We start from the raw sequence: 20,386 nt of genomic DNA, 5'->3' as shown, positions 1-20,386 counted from the left end.
GTCTTGAACACAACTTCCAATTCGCACGCGCAACGGGGATGAAATCACTCTTTGCGTGTCATTGGTCAGTTTAGACGAAAGGGGCGGTGACGTAGGGGAAATCCCCCAGTAAAAAGTCTAACAAATACTACCTCTGCTGTCCGCTGTCACTCATTGAGCTCCTGCTGCTCTGAGAGGAATCCTGCGCTGCGACCGACAAAAAGAGAGAGAGGGAGAGAGCGATAGAGAGCGCGAGTGAATGAGTGAACGCATCATGGACAGTGAGTAGCAGCATCTTTATTTACCGCGTAATAACAATAACATCGAGTAAAAAAAGAGGTTAAGACAGAGCGTGCCAAATCGTCATGTCTGTGTTTAAATACACCTAGTAAATCAAATGTTACTTGTCGCGTTTATATATAGTATAAAATGGCAGCACTTTTTTGTCAAATGCAAGTTTTTGTCAAAGTTGCACCGTTTATTCCGAACCTGTTTAACAACTTCCTCATTTTATGCAGTGCTTAAAACAGTGTAGTTTTAGTCTTGTCGATTATTACGCGTCAATTTAACCGGAATGCAACGCTATAAACCATTCTGAGCGAAGTGTAATTAATTTGTTATCTTCATCAATTATTTCCAATATGGGTTTCAATGTTATTTGCATAAATATTTCAGTAATTTATTATCCTATATGTCACCTTTTCCTCCTCAGTTATGTTACCCATGTTAGAGGATGAGCGGCACCTCAGTAAGTACTGTCTGCTCCTCTCTACACTTCTCTAAACGTGGAATTAAAAATAACTGAATGTATTGGTGGCATCTCACTTCCTCATTTTGTTTTGTTAAGCTTTCTTTCGGAGCTGTTGCTGTGTGTAAGTGCGCGAGTGTGTGCGCGCGCGTGTATGTTGTAACCAGAGGTTCTTGTAATTATCATCTTTGTAGTCTGTGGTGAATAAGTTTGTATGTCGTGTTATAAATAAATCTCTGTGTGAGCAACATCAGCTTCCAATTATGCTTTGCTACAGTAGCTACAAAAAGAGGAAGACACATTACTTTTATATACAGAAATTTAACTGACTTGTTTTATACTAGAGTCTGTAAAATCTGTGTGTGTGTGTGTTTTGTTGACTTTGGTCTACGTGTGTGTTGCTCCTCTGACATGTCCACAAACCTGCATTTTTGGGTTGTTAAATCACTGGAAAGGCTTTGCGACATGAAAAGAAACTACTTCCGGATCAGCTTTAGTGCCTCTCTCACACTGGCTTCATGTAGGGCCAGTTTTGTTTCATGCAAAAACTTTCATGAGAGATTTAGATTCATGATTGTTTTAGTGTCGGCTGCAATTAAAGGATTTACAGCCTAAAACACATGGTTACGTGGCAAATATTCAGTCTTTTTAGCAGTAGTAACTGCATTATTGTATAATATATGCAATATAATAAACCGGACAGTGTAGAATAATTTGTTATACATATATTTATTGAGTAATTGTGCAAAGATTAAGACAGTGACACTTTGAGCTGAATCACAATGAAGAACAGGCTGTGAGACATGACATGAGTTGGGCTGGAAGGACGGCTACTGTAAAAGTGCAATGCAGCTGCATTTGTTTCTAACATCTGCACCGTTGCTTTCTAAAGTCCAATTCCTTTAGGATCATTTGACCCAGTCTAGTTGCAGAAATCCAAGCAATAATAAACGGAATGTGTTCACAAAGAACCGAGAAGGAAGTATTTATGATTTGTTGATCTGAATCCAATCATTTACAAACCACTTAGTCATCTGAGTCGTGGCTGATAAAAGCAGGACTGTTAGTGAATTGACTTTCCCCCCGAAAGCAAAACCATGTGTTAAACAGGACAGCCTCTGCCCATCCTCCACCACATCTCCTCACTGATTGTATTTATTGTCTGTGTTCTCTAGTGGTCAAACCGGACATCCAGATCTTTGAGCAGCCTAAGCAGCGGGGGATGCGCTTTAGGTACAAGTGCGAGGGCCGTTCAGCTGGCAGCATCCCCGGCGAGAAGAGCTCAGACAACAACAGGACCTACCCCAGTCTGCAGGTCAGTCAAGTGCCAAGATTCGTATCTATTTTGTATGAATCGGACTCTAATGCACGCGAGCTCTGTTCACTGGCATGAATATACAGTACCTGCCTATAAGCGACTGTTGAATTCATCTCTTCCTCTTCCTCCACAGATCCTGAATTACAATGGGAAAGGGAAGGTGCGCGTTTACTTGGTGACAAAGAACGAGCCATACCGGCCTCATCCTCACGACCTTGTGGGGAAGGACTGCAAAGATGGCTTTTACGAAGCCGAGTTTGGCCCCGATCGCAGGGTGATCGCGTGAGTCCTCCTCCCACTGTTCTTTTTGACCAACAGTGCTCTGAAGTACTGATTGACCTCAGTCCTTCTCTCGTCATCGATAGCAAGTGCCCCCTGTGGTCTCAGATTTAATCAGCACATCCACCTAAAGAAACACACCACAGCGTAATCAATTCGCTCTCTATTAACGGCACTTTGTGTTTCACTTGACAGTTTCTAAAGGCACCCAGTGTAAATTGGCCAACTTTCATATACAGAGGAAACACAAACACACACATGCAAAGGCATATTTGTCAACCAGTTTCTGTGATGAGGATGGTAATATGGGAATTCCCCAAGTGACATCATCCATATTTGCTGTGTGTTTGAGAGTGAGAAAATAGTGTGTACTCGAGCATGTGTGAGAGACTGTGAATGAGTCAGGCTCTTTTGGTGGGTGCATAATTTGCAAATCCCTCATGGAGTGTTGTAGTAAAATACACATTTGTTGCCATACACTAGTTTATTCCTACCAATTCTGGTCAAATGAGCTCCGGAAACCATTAGTAGATGTCTTTTAGACCTAGAGGCTAACTAGTGCTGCGGCTGTTGTTGACACAGTTTCCAGAACCTGGGCATCCAGTGCGTGAGGAGACGGGAGGTGAAGGACGCCATCGTGCAGAGGGTCACCAGAGGCATCAACCCATTCAACGGTGAGTGTGGACGCTGCACTGTTTCCTGTTCCCCTTCATATCTGTTGCTCATTTATTTCTTGGGGAGAACACATCACACCCTCTGTAGTTTGATGCCGACAGTCAGTCTGACTATTAGCTTTCCTACCACCTGTAGCTTTAAATTGGTGCCATGCAACGTGTGATACGACCAAAGGACTCGTATCTAAATGCAGCCGTTTGTGTAACCTCTTGTTTTCCGACGGTGTGAACAGGATCCGTGTGTGCAGAAGTGAGCCGCTCTAGCAGCTGCTATCTCCTTCCATCTTTGTCATTTTTGCGGTTCCTCACTGTTGCATTAGTTTGGATGATTTCAGTCACTTAGCTCTTTTATGCTGCATAGCTGGTAAAAGAGGTGAATGTTGTTTGAGTTGTAATTCTCTTAGTTAGACAGTTTGCATAAAACTAACCAAGAGGGAATAAGTAGTCATAACTGTAGAAAACACTGAAGTCATTATAAACGCTACCTTTCTCAGTTAGGGTGCTCTGGTTTTGCTTTGTAGCCTTTCTCGGTCTGATAGTTTGTTGTTGCTGATATTGTAAACTTTGTAGACATTTCTGAGTCAACCTGTAAACTTTGGCTCCTCTTTCACTTGTTAAGTGAACTTGTTATGAAACTAGAACTGGAAATAGACCTGCAACAAAACAAGAATTTCAACATGAACGTGTATCTGTCACTGCTGTTTATAGGCTGAAACAAATAAGCCAGTCACCTGATAATATTGGCTCACTCAGACTGTGAATGGCAAAATATATGAGTTTATGCCCTGAGACAAATATCTAACACAGTGTCTGGTTGTTGTTACTGATGCTGATTTAGATTCAAAACACTGTTTTGCTGCTTGTTGCAGAAGCAGAAAAAGTTTTCCATTCATCGAGTCTGTCAGAAATCCGCTCATTTAACTCTGCACTATCTACAGTAATGCCATTTCCTCTCTGCACTTTCATTCTGTGGTCCTTGGGGTGCAGACACACAGAGGTTCTCATGTACAAACAGGCGCTGAGCTACTTCCCCATTCTTGGTCACAGTTGCTCAATTCAGCAGAGTGCAGGATGCCACGTGAGAGCTGGGAATGCAGGATTCATTATGAAGGGGGGGAGGGAGGACCGAGGGGGGTTCCCCAGCTCCGTGAGATGATGATAGAAGAAGTCAAAATGTGTGGGGAGAGGGAGCTTTATGAGCAGGTTGGATTCAGACATGCACGGTTCTGTGCTGGAATACAGAAGCGCTATCAGAGTGTTAAATGGCCTGAAGCAAACGTGGTGATTGAATTAACTCTAGTTTTATTCACTCTCATGTTTTGGCTTATTACGATTTCTTCTGCAGACGTTACTAAAGCTCACCCAGAAGTCATTTGATAAAAGCACGAAACTGTGATTAAGATGGCATCTGCTTGTTTGATAGCATCAGAAGAACTCAAATAGGTCCGTGAAGTTCGTAGTCAGGATATTTCTTAGTGAGCTCGGCCATGGCTTCCAAAGGCCCCTCTAAGAAGGGGTTGCTCCGTTTGTACAGTAAGCAGAGATTTTACTGTTATTTCCTTACAGAAGGCAGAGTTCACATAATGTACTGTGAAAGTTACAACATTGTTTCTCTTTCTCTGTGTTAGGGAGGTGACGGAGTTGTGTTAGGGAGTAACTAGATATCAGCAATTTAACCTCTAACATGGATAAAATATTTGAAACGTCAGCATTTGTTTATGAGGAGACTGTTTTGATGCTTGATCGTCATTAAAGGGTTTGGCAACGCGTTTAGTAGCAGAGTAGCTGAGGCCTGAACTAACTGTGGAGTAAACGACGAACAGGCTGACAGATAGGTGAGACTGCGACGCACTCGGATGCTGGCGTCTGGTGGAGGTGGTGTTGATGGTCAGGTACTCATGGCTCCACCACAGACACAGATCACAGATTCAGTACAGATGCTGTAATGTGCAGCTGCTGTCACATGGTTCTAACCTTCCCGTCCCTTCAGCTCACTTCTGCTGTGAAACTCAGCTGCTTCCTGCATCAGGGAGCATAAACTACGCCCTTCACCCTCCTCTCTGGCCCCAACATACTTGCACAACCACACGTCGGACATTTAGAGAAGAACTCTTGTGACCTCACCCCACCTGATGCATATGGTGGTGGTGTGAACCGGGAAAGAGTTATTTTAATTAGAACTTTAGCTTCTTGACGCTTTGAACCTGGATCTCATGTTACAAGATGTTGCTGTCAATGTTGTATTGTTACGATGAACCCATACAGCTCTGTTTAGTTGCTTGGTTGTGGTTGGTCAGTGCTGTTGTCTATAAATTCATATCAGTGGTCCATAAATCTGAACAGTGTCTGTGGAGCAACACTTCCCCTTCCTCTCTCCTTCTGAGCTGCTCTACAGGTACAGTAAACGGATGCATCCTTTAGCTATAACTTGTGCCTCAATCAAACATTGTGTGTCATGAGAGCTGATGAAATTGTGAGTCACACAGTGGAGACACTGTTTGTGGTGAGGCTTGGCACCTAACTCCCCTTCTTTCTCACTCTCACATTATGCTCCCACAGTCACTCTAACCACGTACCCCGCATTGTGCGTCCCACTCGCGTCGAGCCCCCCACTGCCTCCGTCCCTTTCAAGCAGCCCCCCCCGCCCTCCCCCACTGCCCCCATGCAGCTGCGATACCTGGTGACTCCGGGGCCCGTTTCTTTCCACCATACACACCAGTTGGTTTACCTACAACCCACCTTCCTGCACCTGTCCAGCATCTGCCTGGTTCGGTACCAAGCTCCACTAACACTCACGCACACAGACCGGCTTAGTATGTTCCATCAATATTTGCTACAACAGTTCCACTTTCATATGTAGGTATTCATTTCTCCCTCCTTCAGTTTCTCCACTGTCTATCTCTGCCACCTACAGATAAACCTGATGACCAAACAGAAATAGAGCTGAAGTGAATGCAGCTGCAAGACTTGATTTTTGCAGGGACCATTTTCAAATACTTTACCTTATCTTTGAAGCTTTCCTATAAGGCACCAGTATTTTAGGACAAAAGTTCTCGTACATGTTACCTGCATATATTATAGGTTATGAAGTCTATAAAAAGGTAGTGCATGCACCATTATGATTTATTCTATGAATTAAATAGACATTGTGCCTAAAATATTGTTATAGTTTTCATATTTATTACAAATGTTATTACAAATGTTTGGTAGTAAAACTGAAGCTACAGCTGCAGGAAACCTTTAGCTTAGCATAAAAACCTGGTAAATGTGAACATAATGCTTTACATTCAACTTTCGCTTTGTTTGTTTGTCTTTTGTACAAACAAACAAATTGGTTTTGGGTTTAAGGACAGCGCCTGGGATATGTCTGTAGCTTTGCTATTACAATGACAACTGTTTCCTGACCTTTTGCTAAGCTAAGCTAACCATGTGTTGTCTGCAGGGTTATGCTGAATAGATAGCTGCAACAATGATACTAGTTTAATATACCTGACTGGCATCAACACAACAGTGTAATAATAGTTTAGGCCAGACATATTTTAGCTGAATTTGATACCTTGTGAACAAATGCCGATGTTTCATGTCACCTCCAAACAACTTTGGTCTTGTGCACTATATCATCTCTCAGTAAAAAGGCTGGAGAAACACAGATAATGTTCACACAGACATGTTAGTAGACGCTCCACAGCCACGAACTCCAAACCACACACACTTATCACAAACCTGACTAAGCAATGCAGACACATAACTGCACTTATGACCTGTGCTTCCACCAGGAATTGAGCCTTGATGAGAATGCGACTGGTGCCAGCAATGCGTGCAGTGACAGAGCAGAAAGAATAGCTGTCACACATTCAGAACAAGTCTGATAGATCTCATCATGTACTTCATTGTTAATGTGATAAAGTGTTTCTGCTGGTAACTCACATTCTGATAATACCCTTTTAAAATAGTGTCACGTTTGGTGAGAACAAAAAATGAGTGAAACTCGTCCCATCACTTTCACACACGTCAGGAGCCACCGTGGTCACTCACACAAGGAGTCTCATCTCTTACCTTGACGTTGTGCAGACACAAACACACACTTCTTTCCATGCCGAGGTGACGTCGGCGAGCGTCACCGTAGCGACAGCTTGTAGGCGGAGATGGGCTCAGTCTGAGCGCGATAGATAGAAATTGAGAGACGGAGGAAGAGAAAGTAGGCAGATGTGAAAGCCGTGCGTAGGTGGGTGGGCGTCTCAGTGAGGTCTCTCTATGCAAAGTGTGTGTCTGTGTGTTGCCTTTGAGGGTGTGATGTATGACGTGTGCACAACCAAAAGAACAAAAAAACTTTTTTTCATTTTATTGTCATCTTGTCAAGTATCCCTATCTGTCCAGCAAATTCAGTTGGTTGACATTTAAAACGTCTGTTACATTCAAATGATATATTTGATTTTTGATTATGATGATACATAATTTTAATTATATAGTCTTAAGAATGTAATAATAATGTATTAAAGTGAGTTATATTTTCTTTACAACCAAAGAACATAACACCATCAGCTAACAAAGGCTTGTCTTTAACGCTGTATTCTGTCTCGATTGTATGTTTATGGTAACAGTATTACTGAAGGTCATGTTTGTGTGTTTGTGGGATTTCAGTACCACACGAGCAGCTGATGCAGACCGAGGAGTACGACCTGAACGTGGTCCGCCTGTGCATCCAGGTTTTCCTGCAGGACGAGAATGGCCAGTACACCCGATCACTCAACCCCATCGTGACCAACCCCATCTATGACAACCGTGAGTGGCTGAGCGAGTCTGCATCCATGCTGATGTCAGTGTTGGGCAACAGGCCGTTGATGCGAGCACAATAAAAAATAGCACATGCAGTCACTTGCGGGAATCCAGCTTACCTGATATTGGTTGTGTCCACCGTGGATAAAATAAATCATAAATCTAAATGATCATGATGCAACTCATCATTAACATGGGTTATTTTTATTAGGGACTTATAAGTAGTAAGCAAATTGCAAATGAGGCCTTAAGAACACTGCAATAGTTACATTTCACAAGTAGCTCTTTCTGCACGCAGCACTTATACAGCATGTACCTGCGGTTCCAGCGTCTGTTCACGTCAGTGTACGTTGCAAGGCCTGTGTAAATATGTCCAGTTTGAAATGTAGCACTTAGTGAACTAGTTTATTGTGAAAGGGGAAGTTCTTTAAACGCGCTAAGCCTCAAACAACACTGTTACCATGGTGCACTTCCTCTTCTCACAGCAGGCATGTGACTCAACCTGGTGCGGCTTCAGCTGGAAACTGGCTGCGTGTTTTTAGGTTGTTGTCTAAAGTGAGACACTTTGTAAAGCAGTTACACTGAGTCGCTAAAGCCGGTTTTTCAGCACTTAATTAGGTACATCCAGTAAAGGGAGTTTCTGATGTTATCATTCCTGAGATAGATGCCCCAGCAGTAGTATGCAGTCACACCTGTTCTTTGTTGTTGCATTTGCTGGGTGGTTCATGTTTTCATCTTTTATTTTTGCATCATCAGGAGCACCGAACACTGCAGAACTGAGGATCTGCAGAGTCAACAAGAACAGTGGCAGCGTTAAGGGCGGGGATGAGATTTTCCTACTGTGTGACAAAGTACAGAAAGGTACATACTGTTAGTGTTCTGTAAATCTGATTGATCTGCATCTCATATTTTTACATTGAATTCCTTTTCTTTTCATCTTCAATCTATTATGCTTCTCATAGCCATACTCTCCATGTTCATTCTCTATTTCCATCCCCCTCATCCATTTCATCACTCTGTCTAGATGACATCGAGGTGCGATTCTTCTCCTCTGATGGATGGGAGGCCAAAGGCTCCTTCTCCCAAGCCGACGTTCATCGCCAGGTCGCCATTGTGTTCAAAACGCCACAGTACTACAACACCTCAATAACAGAGTCGGTCACTGTGCACATGCAGTTGCGGCGGCCTTCCGATCAGGAAGTGAGCGAACCGATGGATTTCCGATACCTGCCTGATGACAAAGGTTAGCGATTCAGTACTAATCACTCATGCAGGTTCTGTTTGGCCATTTGATACTTATCAATATTTTCATTTGCTCTAGATCCTTATGGCTACAATGAGAAAAAGCGCAGAAGAGAGAACTTGATGAAGATGACAGGACTGTCAAGTAAGTGATCTGTTACTCACCTGATCTGATGTGACATGTGATAAGAATGTCTTTCATATTACAGCAAATGTTTATACTCTAAAAATGGTTTCCTCCCCTCCCTTTAGGTGGTCATTTTGCTGGACTGCAGCCTATGAACAGGCCCAAGGCAGTGTCACAAAGTACCCTGGGTCATATGCGGAAAGGTAAGTTACTGAACCTTAAATTTCCTTAAATTCCAACATAAATACATACATTCCATGTATATACTCCTCTGCAGTTACTAAAAGTCTGTATGTGTTTTCCAGACGTCAGCAACATGTACCTGAGGGCATCTACAATGAATCAACAGCCTACTGTATTTAACCAGCCCTTCCAGCCAAGCTCTCAGAATGTAATGATGCCACCCCAGGTTTCAAGTTTGCAAGTCAGTCCTCAGTGGGTGAATCCCAACCCCGCTTTGTCAATGGAAACAGTCACCATAAACCAGACTGGTGCCCTGAGGAATCTGCCGCGTCCTAATAGCAGCAGACTACAGCAGTCAAGTAGTGGACTGGCTTACCACCACAGAGTGGAGCCCAACAGCTGTGAGAACAACGCCCTCCCTCAGCTCTCCATGAGGGACCTGCAGTGCTTGGACACAGCCCATCACGCCATTGCAATAGGCCAGACAGATTCCCAGCCTCTTTTTCACCTGCAGCAGGTTAGGGACGAGCTCACGTCTGAGACCCGAGCCCAGAACCATCCAAGCAACCAGAATGCAGGTCTCCAACATGTGTGGAACAATTTCAGTAACCATAGCACAGCTCAGAACCCATATAATGAATCAGGTCCGGGTGATGGAGGGGGTTCCCAGGGGCTGGCCTCTTACTCCTTCCTGGAAGGAATGGAGGGGGATGATTTTATGAAAAGCTTTGCTGAAAGAGGGGCTCAGACTGGCTTCCAGTTGAAGCAGGAACCCCAGATGACAGTGGCGCAAGAGACCCACCTCATGCAGTCTCCAAGAGACAGCCAGGGAAACACTTACATCAATTTACTTACTCGTCCCATGAGCAATGGCAACAACGTTGATCCAATGAGGCAAGACTGTAGTAGTAACAGCCAGCCTTTTAAAAATCTGCAGAGTCCCTACTCAAACAATGGCATGACTTCAGAAGTCCACTTTAAAACTTTGGCCGATTGGCTCAAATCACCTCAGCAGAGTGACTAATGGAGAAGCATCAAGAAACAGACATAGAAATAGAAATAGACTTGAGCTGCGGAGGGAGTTGGTCTTTTTAACCGTCCTGACCTGATAGGACTAGGTGGGCTCTGCTTGGGTTATTACCTGTGTGAGCATGAGACCAAAATTAAAGTCAACTAGCTGGATCCATATCCAGACAGCTCTCCAAGTTCCCTCCTAAGCAACAATTACAAATACTTCTTCCTACATTCAATCAAACAATTAATAATCTATAGTCTTGTCATGGTTTTATTTCTAACAGAAAGGATGGACCCCATTCAGTTTCCCCGCAGATCTGAGATAATGAACAGGATGTGTGTCCAGAATCTTGCCCCCCATAATGCCATGAAATGCTGGGATGTTTCTAAATGTGCAAAACTTGCTTCATTGTTTGAATCAAAGCTAGCTAAGGGGACTGAGCTCACAGCACTTGGGTCGGCAAAGCTAAAGCTTGTGTGCAGATGAAACCTGCCTCCAATCAGAATGAGGATGATGATCTCACCAAGACAGCATTGTTTTAATCTAAAAATAGATTTTCAAAGAGCTGAATGTACTACTTTCTTTCTTTGTCTTTCTCGGGCGACGATACATCCACTCTCAGCGCAATGTAAAGTAATGTATGTGTTTGAGCTTGACTGAAACAAGAGCAAACGGATGCTGTGGCCTGTCATGATGGGTTTTTATTGCTTTGTAAAGGACAAATACATGTTATAGTGTCCATTAAAATGTGTCCCTGTTTGTTGTTTTGTAGCAGACCTCTGTTAAGTGCACTCTGTACATACATGTTAGCCATAGTTGAGAGTCAAAGCAATAGTCTTGCTGAAACACTCAGAAACTGGCAAGGTACTGAAATTTCCATTGAGGAAGTGGTAGGAAGCGCAGTCAGTTGTGTCTTTCCTTTGTAATGACTATGTCATATCAGTGATCACATGTGCTATCCACAGTTCTCAGAGCTATCTATCAGTTTCTATCAGAGTTTTTATAAGTACAGATGTTGTTTGTGTTCTTCTGATGCTCTTTGTCAATTTCCTCCCAAGCGGTTTGTTGGGGCTCGTGATGACTATAGACAAACACCGGCTCAGTGCAGGAGCCCGCTGGGCGACTTGTAGCCGTCTAAACTCAGCCTGCCATGTTTTATCATTGGACCTTTCTGAAGCTTTCTTGTAATGAAAGTAAAAGTTAAAACTTGCCATGTTTTTGTCTACAAGATATTTTCTTAATAAAGCATTGTTTTTTACTTCTGCCATTTGTGTTCATGTTTATTTTGATTTTAAATGGCTGCAGCATCCATGTGCAAATTAATTATTGTGATATATTAAATGTTGTGAAAAATAATATTTATAATATAAATATGCAAAAAAGTGAAAGTAATAGATGAGGAAACCTCTGCATTTGAAGACTTTCAATTCTCAGTGTTGCAACTGCTATTTGACGCTTATTTGAGAAAAGTATTCGTAGAATTTTCTATTGGTTCTCAAAGCAGGTTCTTCTATGGATGTAGACTTTATTCTTCCCCCAACATGTGGCTTTGTCCTTGATTTTAGCCATAGGTTACATTTCTTTCAAAACCCCCAACCTTTCTGGAAATGGAGCTTATTTGGGTAACGCTTGCACCATAAGGGAAAGTGACAGTAGTTGCACTTACTGTTGTTGAGCAATGTCACTTGAGTGGACACAGTGTCAGACCCAAACCTTACTGTTAAAGTTCACTTACCGGTATGTGAATCATTTCTTAGGGCAACATGTGCAGAGATTTCCCCTTCGTACATAAAAATGTAAAGCTGCTTTTAGTATTTGAATTCAATTAAAATTAAAATTAAATAGCAAACATGCCATTAATTTACAAAACTATTAAGTGCCATCGGTGTGAAATATTTACACAGTAACGTGCATTTGGCAGGAATAAATTAAAGTAATTGTTTGCTGGATGATTTCATTGCTTTTTTAACAATTCACTGGACCATTTTAGAACCTTAACCTGTTCATTTTTAAGCTGTTTTGATCTACAACATTTGCTTAAGGTCACTGTCCTGTTGCTTGACCCAAACTGGACCAAGGCCCAGCTGTGAGACAGCTTCACAGCCTGTAGGATTCTCCGTTATAAATGGGAGACTCGCCCATAATCACGGTCGACCACAAAGTGACCAGGTCCTGTGGCTGCGAAGCAGGCAAATCATCTCCTCTCCCTCTTTGTTCAGGGCTGGTTTGTACACTTCACTTGCTGTCATGTTTTTATTTCAGACAGAAGCAGCTTTACCTTTGAGCACTAATTGTTCTGACCTTAGGTAAGAAAACCACCTAATGCAGGCATCTTACTTATATCTATCAACTTACCTCCTTGTTTGTCTGAATTTCCCCCTATGTCTGTACGGTTGATAACAGATGATCTGATGGCGTATTGTGACTTACATGCGTATCAGATAGCATCTAGACCGGCCACGTCACTGTCTATAGCATTAACCATCTCAATGATTTTAATAGAAATGACGTGTTATTCCCTGTAATGCGAAACTGATCCTTGCCTCAAAGTTTCAAAAATGCTGAAAAGAATGAGAGAAATGTTTAATTTATATCAAATGTCAAATCTTCAGAAGAGGTCTTTCTGTTACAGTGTGTGCATGTTGTGTTTGGCACATTATGAGCAGTGGCAACAACAAGCTCTTCTATTAACTCTCACTATGCATCAGTGCAAAAACACTGCATGTTCGCATCCTAGCATATTGCACATTTTTGTTTTGATGTTTTTTGCTGGCAGACGTTACAAAAGCTGACTCACATCATTCAAATCAAAAGCTTCCGCAACCAATTGTCATGACAGTTGTTTTTTTCTTTGACTCACATAAACAGTGGTGTGGATACAGAAGAGTTAAAATAGGAAGATGCGTCAATGCTCATTTTCTAATAACAGAAATGTTTTGCTCTCGGGCTGCAGATACAATTATTGATTCAGATCTGTTTTCTTGAAAACGTCTGCCTTTGTTTTCCCCCAAGGTACTTCACGAGCAGCATGAAGCGTCATTACCAACGAACCCAGGATGTTACACTGGAGATGTTTTTTTTTTTTCTCTTGTATCGGGAGACTGAGGCGAAACGCTGCATGTCGCTTCCTTCCTGTCTCGTTGTCAGGAACCACACTGAACCCTGATTTAACCTCCAGGCACCGGATCCAGTCAGTCTGCTCGCAGACTTTTGGTTTTGGTTTTTGCTTTTGAAATTGTCAAGTCCGGCTGTTGAAATGAAACTCTAATGACTTATATTGTGATGCTTGTAGAGTCTGCAGCTGCAATAAGCTGTTTGTTAGCAACTTAAGACACAGCAAACTTAAAGGGATGTTAGTGTTGAGTGGTAGCATATAATAAACTGGGTAAATATAAAGGCAGTGCGTTAGGTGCTAGACGCTAGTAGGGTGGATTTTTTAACCAGGATGAGGTCTGATGTCCAAAGCAGCTGGTGTTGTTGAACCAAAACACCTCAACAAGCCGTACGATGCAAAAAGAATGATAATTGAGAAAATCCTGTTTACGTTACACAAATCATTTGGTGTAAATGTTTGTACTGAACCATAGAGCAGCTTTTCAAATGATGAAGGTATCCAGGTGGGAGAACGGCTCGAGAGAAGGAGCTGGGTTAGACGAGGTCATATCTTCACCTATTACAACATCAAATCCAGTGTGTTGGTGGATAATAGTACCAAATGTCCTAATGTGGACATAACAATGACGTAATTATTCTACAGGCAGGATATTACACTCCTACATGAGTGTGTTTGTACACGCACAGTACGATACATACAGTGAGCGTTTGTCCCAGACACTCGGTGTACGTCCTGGAAAAGGCAAGCTAGACCTGTTCAGCCACCTGTTTCCAGTAATGCTCCTCCTCTGCTGCTCTGTCTCCTCCCTCTTCCCCCCCTGATCTCCCCCAACCCTCCCCTTCCTTATATGCGCTCTCTCTCTCTCTTTCTTTCTCTCTCTCGCTCTCTCTCGCTATATTTTGCTGCAAATGGTAGCTGACAACACCAGCATCCGGTCACACGCACCTGAATGAATACGACATGAGTTACTACAGGCTGCACTGAAACAGCAGTGTAAATGCGAAACTGATCACAGAAGATCAGGTTTAGGTCATATGAATTTAGTTCTTGGACATAAAGACTAATTGAATATAATAACAGATATGGTGTTAAGTTTTATATCCATATTTGTCAACATTTTATTTGAGTAAAAAAACTATTTGAGTTTATTTCAACATAAAAACATGAATTTACTTCCTATCGCACTGCAGTTCAACAAAGGACCAAACTAGCTGACTTTGTTTAAATCGGCTCTCAACACTGTCACCTTTCAAAACAATGCCCAAAACAATATCATAAACACGTATCATCATTTTTTCCACAGTTATTAATTCCATTCTCTCTCAGAGCAATTTCACTGATCCTACAATTTGCCAGCTTCCTGCAGCACATTTTAATTATAGGCAATGTGGAGCCAGCAAGACCTAACTCATGTCTCACAGGGGAAAGTCCCACCTCAAGGCTTTATGGGAATATTTATTTAGAGCCCTATAACTGTGTGTAAAAGGTAACAGGGATAAATGTATGATTGTTTTTTACTGTATCCTAAATAAATCCTTTCTTAAATTATGTCTTACATTAGAAATATTATTAATTATGATCTCACAGAAATGTATCACCAGATTCACTAAAAAGACTAAAACTTTAACTAGTTAACTGGAAATGAACCATTGCTATAGTCGGCTAATGCTTCAGGACAACATCTTGGTATAACATAATCCACTTTGATATTCCATGTCTGACGGTAGCGCCAGGTAAAAGGCCTGAAGTTAATTAGTCTTAATGCTTTTAAGTAGTCAAAATCATTGACTGTTGAGATTAACATTAAATAAACGTTTGATATATAGACACAATCTGTATTAACAGCAGACACTGCGTTGTCTAGTTTAGCAGCCACTCACTATATTTCCTTTTTGGACAAGCAGCCACACAAACGTCACATAGAGTAGGTGTTAATTACACACAAAGTTCAGACGAGCTCTATATGATCCACCAATATTTTCTCTCCACAGTTCCACATTTGTATAAACCTTCATCTTCCTCTTTGTCAGATTTTATGCAATATGCTGTGCACGCACACGCACACACACACACACACACACACACACACACACACACACACACACACACACACACACACACACACAGAGCAAGGGGGAACTGTTGTCTGTGAGAAGTACCCACATCACTCTCAGGCCAATCCAGCGTGCTGCCCACCAAAAGAACAGCATGCAGCCTGTTAGGGAGGCTGGAATTTCAGTGCGAGTGAAGGAACAGGGTGGAAGCAGTGGCCAACCTTCGGAACAAAGAGAATCAGCAGTTAGAAGGTGTCAGTTGGAGGGATTTGAGGAAGTGCTGCACAGTGTCAGCAGTGCTTTGTCACTGTCGCTGTATAAACACAGGAACGTACGGGGCAAGTTTGTGGCAGTCCCAGAAACTTTTAAGAATGATACCAGAGGGAATGCTACAGTATTATTCTAGAACCTTAAGATACTATAGGACTGCAGGGATATAAATAAGACTTCAGACACCGCTTCAGTGCTAGATTAAATTAAACTAATGTCATCAGGCAAAAGGTAGGGTTCTCTGATGGCTTCCCTTCATCCCCCGTCAATCAGACACATGTGACCATTCCAGCCCAGTTCTTTTCTATCTATCTCCCATTTCACCATTTCTTTGATTAAAACTTTGATGATCATGTTTTATTCAAGCCTGTATCTCCACTTGGTAACAGTCTATGGATGGCTAGTCCGATGCTTCAACAAATGTCAGTGCACCCACAAACCAGCTTTTTTCAACTGGCTTTGACGGTCCCTGACCGGCCTGCATCGTGCCCTGAACTACACGGCACCCAACACCTCGACTGTGCCACCGACTGCCACCTACGTGTAACAATCCATTAGTGCCTTTAAGCTCACTGCTCCATCGCGTCGCAAAAGGTTGCATGTGCAGAGGACAAACCCCAAATACCAGGACCATCATCAGCCCACGCATCCTCCCACGCGCTGCGACGTCACACAGCAACACTTTGGATTCCCACCTTTCACCCGGGATCCTGACAGCGTCATGTCACAAACGGCAGCTTCACTCACACACACCTACGCTGTGGCATCGCACAGGCATTTTCTGTCGTACTACCCTCTAGAGAATCCACTGTGACAGCTCTGCACACGCCACCTCCACACACACACACACACACACTTGCATGCACACAGACAACCACATAACACTTGACATCACCGGGCTCCCTACTAAAACCACTTTACACCTCTGCACTCGCTGCTTGCACTCAAGAGCAGCTCTCCTCACGCGCACAGCACGTAGTCACAATCCACCCACTCATAGACCTCATTACAGGAGTAACTGAACAACACTGTTGCTTGACGCTGAAAGCTAATAAACACCATACAAGAATACCATTAAAAGGCAAATCTCAATCAACAATAAAATTAGATTGATGAGACTAAGGGTGAAAATGTGATGTTTCTGTGAAATTATGGCACTTTTTCCAGTAGGTGTGAAATGCTTTTCTTTTCCAAGATAAAAAAACTAATTTAAGTTTGATAAGCAAACTTAAGGAAAGCATATTCTGTTCAGTAAGATGGAAAGCAGTGAAAGTAGATAACAGTCTGAACTCCGGGACATCGTTATGTCACATAAAGTTAGTTAGTTAGTTACGTTAGGTACCAATGAAAAAGTTTCACACGGTGTGTCATAAAAAGGGGAAATTCCCTCATATTCCTCTTGTGTAAACCAGGGGCATTTGAGGTTAACTTTAACAAGTGTTACATTACCCTCTGCTGGACATGAGTACAAATGCATTCTCTTTTTTTTTACTCTCAGGCAATACGAATCGAATACAAAAAAATAACAACGTATGGTGTTGTAAACAGAATTTGGTGATAAGTTTAGAAAAACCTAAAATTTATAATTTTGTGTCAAAACCTGGTCAAAAATGTTCGGCTGTTAATTCTGTTTATTTACGAACAATACATCTATTCACGATCTCTTGATTTGGTCTGGTAACTAAGGTAAAGTAGAACTACTGTTGCCTTCAAGAGCAGTCAGGAAGGAACGATAGAAAACTCATTGAAACATCATATGGGATATTATACGTATGTTTAGTGTATATATCAAATACATTACCACTATTGTTTAATCCAATGGTACTCAACTTAATTCAGATTTCTTTTTTTCCATGAAATGACATAATGTTTAATATCAGATAGGGGGTTTACGAGGAGCACACAAAGGGCACAGGATACACGGCGAGGGTGAAGGGTCGGGATCTGTTTTTTTTTTTACTTTTGTTTGGACTTATATTATTATCGTCGATGGATTCACAACCACCACAGAAGCCATGGGAAAGACGAATTCCAGGAACAATGACAGTACCTACAAACTACCGGTCAGTTTGCGTTAGACGGGTTGCTACCGCAAGATGGGATTTGTTTTTACATAGCACGGATGTGCTAAGCTAATGTTGGCTTTAGCTAAAATTGGTCAGTGCGATGAAAAGCACAAAGCGAAATTACCGACCACATGAGCAGGATTAGTAGCAAATAAATATTTCGTTGTTTAGCTGAAGGCATCTATCTGGAAGCCAACGTTGATCTAAAAAAACAGATGCACCGCTAGCTAAAGTACTAGCTTGGCCTAACAGGGCCCATAGCCCTGTGACACAAGGTTTAATTTCCTCTAAAAAATAGCCTGTTCTTCCTCAGTTTTCTTGAGGGAGGATCTTTGAGAACAGTCGAAAGTGGGGAAAGCAAATTCTATCTGGGATTAATAAATTTTTTTAAGCTTAATATTGTTGCTATTCCAGTTGCACAAATTAAAGTAGACTTCAATGGCTTCTCTGATCGCACCGTGTTTGCTACCGTTACTGAAACACGTTATGTCAGATTAAATGAGGTTTTTATTGAGTGTGCAGGTACATTACAAATCAGCTGTTGTGCTACTATGTAGAAAACGCCCAACAATCTCAATAGTGTGTTAAAATGTTCCCAATGTTCTGCTTTATCTACTCAGATACACAGATTTTCTACCAGCTGCAGGCTCCTCCGCTCCTTCTGGTCCTCCTGTTCTAACCAGGATGGCTCCCCCAGTGCCCCCTCGTCCTGTCCACCAGCCCTACCGCCCATCCTATAACTCTTTCACCTCCTCTTCTAGCCCCTACGGGAGCTCCATTTATGGTGGATACAGCCCGTACACCTATGGCGCTGGCTACAGCACTGGCTATGGTGCTGGTTACAGCCTGGGTGGGTACAACCGCTTCACCCATGCAGATGACGTGCCTCCCAACCGGTTTGTGCAGCAAGCAGAGGAAAGCAGCCGTGGGGCCTTTCAGTCCATTGAGAGCATCGTCCAGGCTTTTGCCTCCGTTAGCATGATGCTGGACGCCACCTTCTCTGCTGTGTACAACAGTTTTCGTGCCGTGCTTGACGTAGCCAACCACATCACACGGCTACGTGCCCATCTCACTCGAGTTTTGTCAGCTTTTGCTCTGGTGCGCACTTTGCGCTACTTCTACAGACGGTTACAGAGGCTGCTGGGGCGGAGGTCAGAGGAGGTAGAGGACCTCTGGCCAGGCAGTGCTGGAGATGCCATTGCTACTAATACGCCCAGAGGCTTTGGAGCAGGGATGGAGGATCAGCCTGTCAAGTCCTGGCCAATCCTTTTGTTTTTTGCTGTAGTTTTGGGTGGACCATACCTCATCTGGAAGCTACTTAGCTCCAGTTCTGACTCTGAAGAAAATGGTGAGACATTAATGTAATGCACATTTATGTTTTTAACTTTTTCACGAGGCATTTCACAAAACAGTTTTTGTTGTTTTGTTTATTTCAGGAACTAACTGGGCCAGTGGAGAGGATGATCATGTAGTGGCTAGAGCAGAGTACGATTTTTCAGCTGCATCTGAGGAGGAGATTTCAATGCGAGCTGGAGACATGCTCAATCTTGCCCCTAAAGGTAAAAGTTCTTTTAATGTTTTTTTTTTAAATTTGTTGTATTGCAAAGGTATAAATCAAGCTTCTTTTAAAGTGCGTGTTTAGAATGAAGCTTTCATTATTAAACTTGCTTTGAGAATCTAACCTTCTCTATCTACACAAGCTTTAATCATGACATTATAACTCTTTATTTAGAGCAACAGCCCAGGCTGCGTGGCTGGCTCTTGGCCAGCTTGGATGGTCAATCTACTGGGCTCGTCCCAGCCAATTATGTCAAGGTTCTTGGGAAGAGAAGAGGCCGTAAGCACACAGAGATGGAGAGGCTCGCTCAGCTCCAACAGGAGAACACACAGGCACCCCAGACGTCGCTGGATGCAAACCCACAGTCACATCCTGCTCCAGCTACTCCAGCCTGTGCAGGAGCTTCCTCAGAAGAGCTGCTAGAATCACTGTACAGTGAAACACCTGCTTCTTTCAGCCTGGGAACATCTAGTTCCAATATGCCTTCAAGCACGGTGCTAAACATCCCAGAGTAGACTGACCTATGATGTTTATGCGTGTCGTTAGCGTGTGTGTGAGGGATTGCATAAGAAAGGTCTATATATTACCTAAATATGGTACACAGCTGTTTAGATTATGTCTGATTTAGGAAATTATAATGTCAGATTTTTGAAAAACAAATGTTAGTTCAGTGAAGTGGACTGATACTGTACATCATCAGTATGATAGCGTAAGAAAAATGCTTATGTTGTTTATTCTGTCAGAATGTAACCTGTTTGGTCTCAGTTGTGGGATCTTCATAAAGCAAGGAGCTTTAAACTCATTTACGATGACACTGGGCTAACTTTGCACATTTCAGCAGTAATATTGTAAATATTTAAAATTAAAGTATTTTGAAAATAAATATGTTCAAAAATCTTGACATTATTTTTTACATTTTTTGAATTTATATATTGAGCTTTGTTGATCCAAGAAAGTCTGTAGTAATATAGTTTATTATAAT

The 20,386-nt window shown here is 42.4% G+C and overlaps 2 protein-coding genes across 2 annotated transcripts; both read left to right on the top strand.

The window, feature by feature from the left end:
• Nucleotides 1-138: 138 nt before the first annotated feature.
• On the top strand, nucleotides 139-11,608 carry rel (v-rel avian reticuloendotheliosis viral oncogene homolog). The gene is made up of 11 exons (XM_029127517.2): nucleotides 139-260; nucleotides 692-727; nucleotides 1,903-2,042; nucleotides 2,179-2,327; nucleotides 2,907-2,998; nucleotides 7,640-7,780; nucleotides 8,531-8,635; nucleotides 8,799-9,017; nucleotides 9,096-9,161; nucleotides 9,269-9,346; nucleotides 9,449-11,608. The coding sequence occupies exons 1-11, from the start codon at nucleotides 239-241 to the stop codon at nucleotides 10,348-10,350; spliced, it is 1,950 nt and encodes a 649-aa protein (XP_028983350.1). The 5' UTR covers nucleotides 139-238; the 3' UTR covers nucleotides 10,351-11,608.
• A 5,888-nt stretch (nucleotides 11,609-17,496) lies between these two features.
• Nucleotides 17,497-20,305, top strand: pex13 (peroxisomal biogenesis factor 13). The gene is made up of 4 exons (XM_029127676.3): nucleotides 17,497-17,843; nucleotides 18,467-19,194; nucleotides 19,283-19,405; nucleotides 19,579-20,305. Exons 1-4 carry the CDS (start codon nucleotides 17,770-17,772, stop codon nucleotides 19,917-19,919), a joined length of 1,266 nt encoding a protein of 421 aa, XP_028983509.1. The 5' UTR covers nucleotides 17,497-17,769; the 3' UTR covers nucleotides 19,920-20,305.
• Nucleotides 20,306-20,386: the final 81 nt, after the last annotated feature.

This window comes from Betta splendens, chromosome 15 (assembly GCF_900634795.4).
Source record: "Betta splendens chromosome 15, fBetSpl5.4, whole genome shotgun sequence".
Classification (NCBI taxonomy): Eukaryota; Metazoa; Chordata; class Actinopteri; order Anabantiformes; family Osphronemidae; genus Betta; species Betta splendens.
The sequence above is the reverse complement of the archived record's forward strand: the minus strand, read 5'-3'. Positions and strand labels throughout refer to the sequence as shown.

Bases quoted from the DNA above. Each gene is read 5' to 3' on its own strand.
- rel (XM_029127517.2), top strand. From the start codon at position 239: ATGAGTGAACGCATCATGGACA. The intron at 261-691 runs GTGAGTAGCAGC...TTTCCTCCTCAG, and splicing joins GAGTGAACGCATCATGGACA to TTATGTTACCCATGTTAGAG. The intron at 2,999-7,639 runs GTGAGTGTGGAC...GTGGGATTTCAG, and splicing joins AGGCATCAACCCATTCAACG to TACCACACGAGCAGCTGATG.
- pex13 (XM_029127676.3), top strand. From the start codon at position 17,770: ATGGATTCACAACCACCACAGAAGCCATGGGAAAGACGAATTCCAGGA. The intron at 17,844-18,466 runs GTCAGTTTGCGT...TTATCTACTCAG, and splicing joins ACAGTACCTACAAACTACCG to ATACACAGATTTTCTACCAG. The intron at 19,406-19,578 runs GTAAAAGTTCTT...CTCTTTATTTAG, and splicing joins GCTCAATCTTGCCCCTAAAG to AGCAACAGCCCAGGCTGCGT.